Below are 1,863 nucleotides of genomic sequence, written 5' to 3' on the forward strand. Positions count from 1 at the left end.
TATCTACGGAGTACTTCCAGCCGCCCAACGCTAAGCCTTCATTGCCGCTGCCAACCCCGGGTTATCTCGGTTCCGAAAGCCCCGCCGACCAATCACATGGCGCCCATTCCGCTGACTGATCCAGCTAACCGACCTGAGGAAACCAATCCCGAGAACAACCTCAACCCGCTCATGTATTTGCTGCTCGCTGGCTATACGGATACCTGCTCCCTCGCCTCTCAACCCCAGCACGCATACCAATATGCCTAGTCAGTTATAGAGGACAGAGAAGACCTTTTTAAAGGCCAGGATACAATGGCATCGATCGTGCGCCCCTCGGCCTTTGTGCTGAGAAGAAGTTGCCTCGCTCTCTCCAATCCCGCTCGAAATGCTGCTTTCCATTCCACATCTCGGGCGGCCTCCTCGTCCACTTCTCCTCTGGCAATCGCCTTGACACTGAAACCTGGCCTCTTCCAGGTGAAATAAAGAAAGAACTCAGTGCAAGCCTTAGTGTATTTTGTCCTCCGTGATCGCTCCATATTGCCTGGGGAGTCTAGTTAAGATCATAAATCTTGCGGCCTTCTTAGCTAGCTTAGGCATTGTCAGGACCTCCTTGAGATCCAGTCATTCTCTTCATTCTTCTCTGTTTTCTCATGTTTCTGCTCTGAGATTGTTAAATTTAGAGCTTGCTAATAAGATGTGCTGTACTGTTTGATTTCCACCACCACATTCACATAGAATGTCAGTTATCTCTGACACCTTTCTTTCATATAGAAATTGTTGTAGTTCAATTTTGCTGATGTGCATCTGTATGATGATGGAACTCCGTTTACATTCATCGTAGAAACCGTAGATACGGTTGATCGACGCGCACTCGTGGTTCCCGCGGAGGATGAAGAAGTTTTCTGGATATTTGATTTTGTATGCCAAAAGGAGACAGATCGTCTCGAGCGATTGTTTACCTCTATCTACGTAGTCTCCAAGGAAGAGGTAGTTAGCTTCAGGAGGGAATCCGCCGTCTTCAAACAAACGCAGGAGATCGTAGTATTGTCCGTGAATATCGCCGCATATCTACTTGTTCCTCATACGATGATGAAACTGAGAGCTTTGTGTAAAAGTGATGTAGATGGAGAACTATAGATGTAATAGACGCAACGGAAGTATCTATTTAAGGAAATAACTAAGTGGTGACAGAAGAATGCAGGATGTGATAGAATAACAACAAACATACAGCACTATTGATGGCCGCAACGTGTGGTGGTGGCAATGCCGCCTATATAATGCTCTCTGATATCCATAGATTATAGAAGATCAGTGAATGTGACGGGTTAGCACCCATTAGTAGTTAGTCTACCGCCCGTTCATCCTCACGAACACCTACAAAACACTCCTCTCCTCACAATTCCACTCCACACTCATGTAGTCTCTAACAATTCTTCCACATAATCTCTAATGTTCTTCCACTCTGTGTCTCACTACAGTACAATCTTTGATATTTCTTCATTCTGATCCTCTCTTTATAAAAACCCTCTTCATATGATCTTTTGAACTAGACTGACCGTGTGACCATGCATGGGACTGGGACTAAATTTTTCCTCAGTCTCATGTTCAAATAACTTAGTCCTGGTCTCATATGGTGTTTATTAAATAAGTCACTTTACACTGTTTATATTATAAATCTAGTCCCAGATCATGTTCTTCTTATAAATTAATGATTCTGGTTCCATTTGGTTCCATTTTGTAAAATGGGACCAAATGGGACCATGATTTACCCTATATAGATGATATAATGCCCTGAGGGTTAACTTCCAAAAATCGTTACCTTTCAAAAGAAGTTTATCTGAATTTATGCCTAGTCCTATTTTGAACTAGTAATGATAGGTA

The 1,863-nt window shown here is 43.4% G+C and overlaps 1 protein-coding gene across 1 annotated transcript; it reads right to left on the reverse strand.

Annotated features, from left to right (window-relative positions):
• Nucleotides 1-30: 30 nt before the first annotated feature.
• Nucleotides 31-1,553, reverse strand: HCAG_00807 (hypothetical protein; the record flags this gene model as incomplete). The annotated part of the gene is made up of 5 exons (XM_001543711.1): nt 31-217; nt 274-532; nt 813-947; nt 1,207-1,252; nt 1,539-1,553. 5 exons carry the CDS (start codon nt 1,551-1,553, stop codon nt 31-33), a joined length of 642 nt encoding a protein of 213 aa, XP_001543761.1.
• Between the last annotated feature and the right edge of the window lie 310 nt (nt 1,554-1,863).

The sequence above is a fragment of the Histoplasma capsulatum genome, genomic scaffold, assembly GCF_000149585.1.
Source record: "Histoplasma capsulatum NAm1 scaffold_1 genomic scaffold, whole genome shotgun sequence".
NCBI classification, from domain to species: Eukaryota; Fungi; Ascomycota; class Eurotiomycetes; order Onygenales; family Ajellomycetaceae; genus Histoplasma; species Histoplasma mississippiense.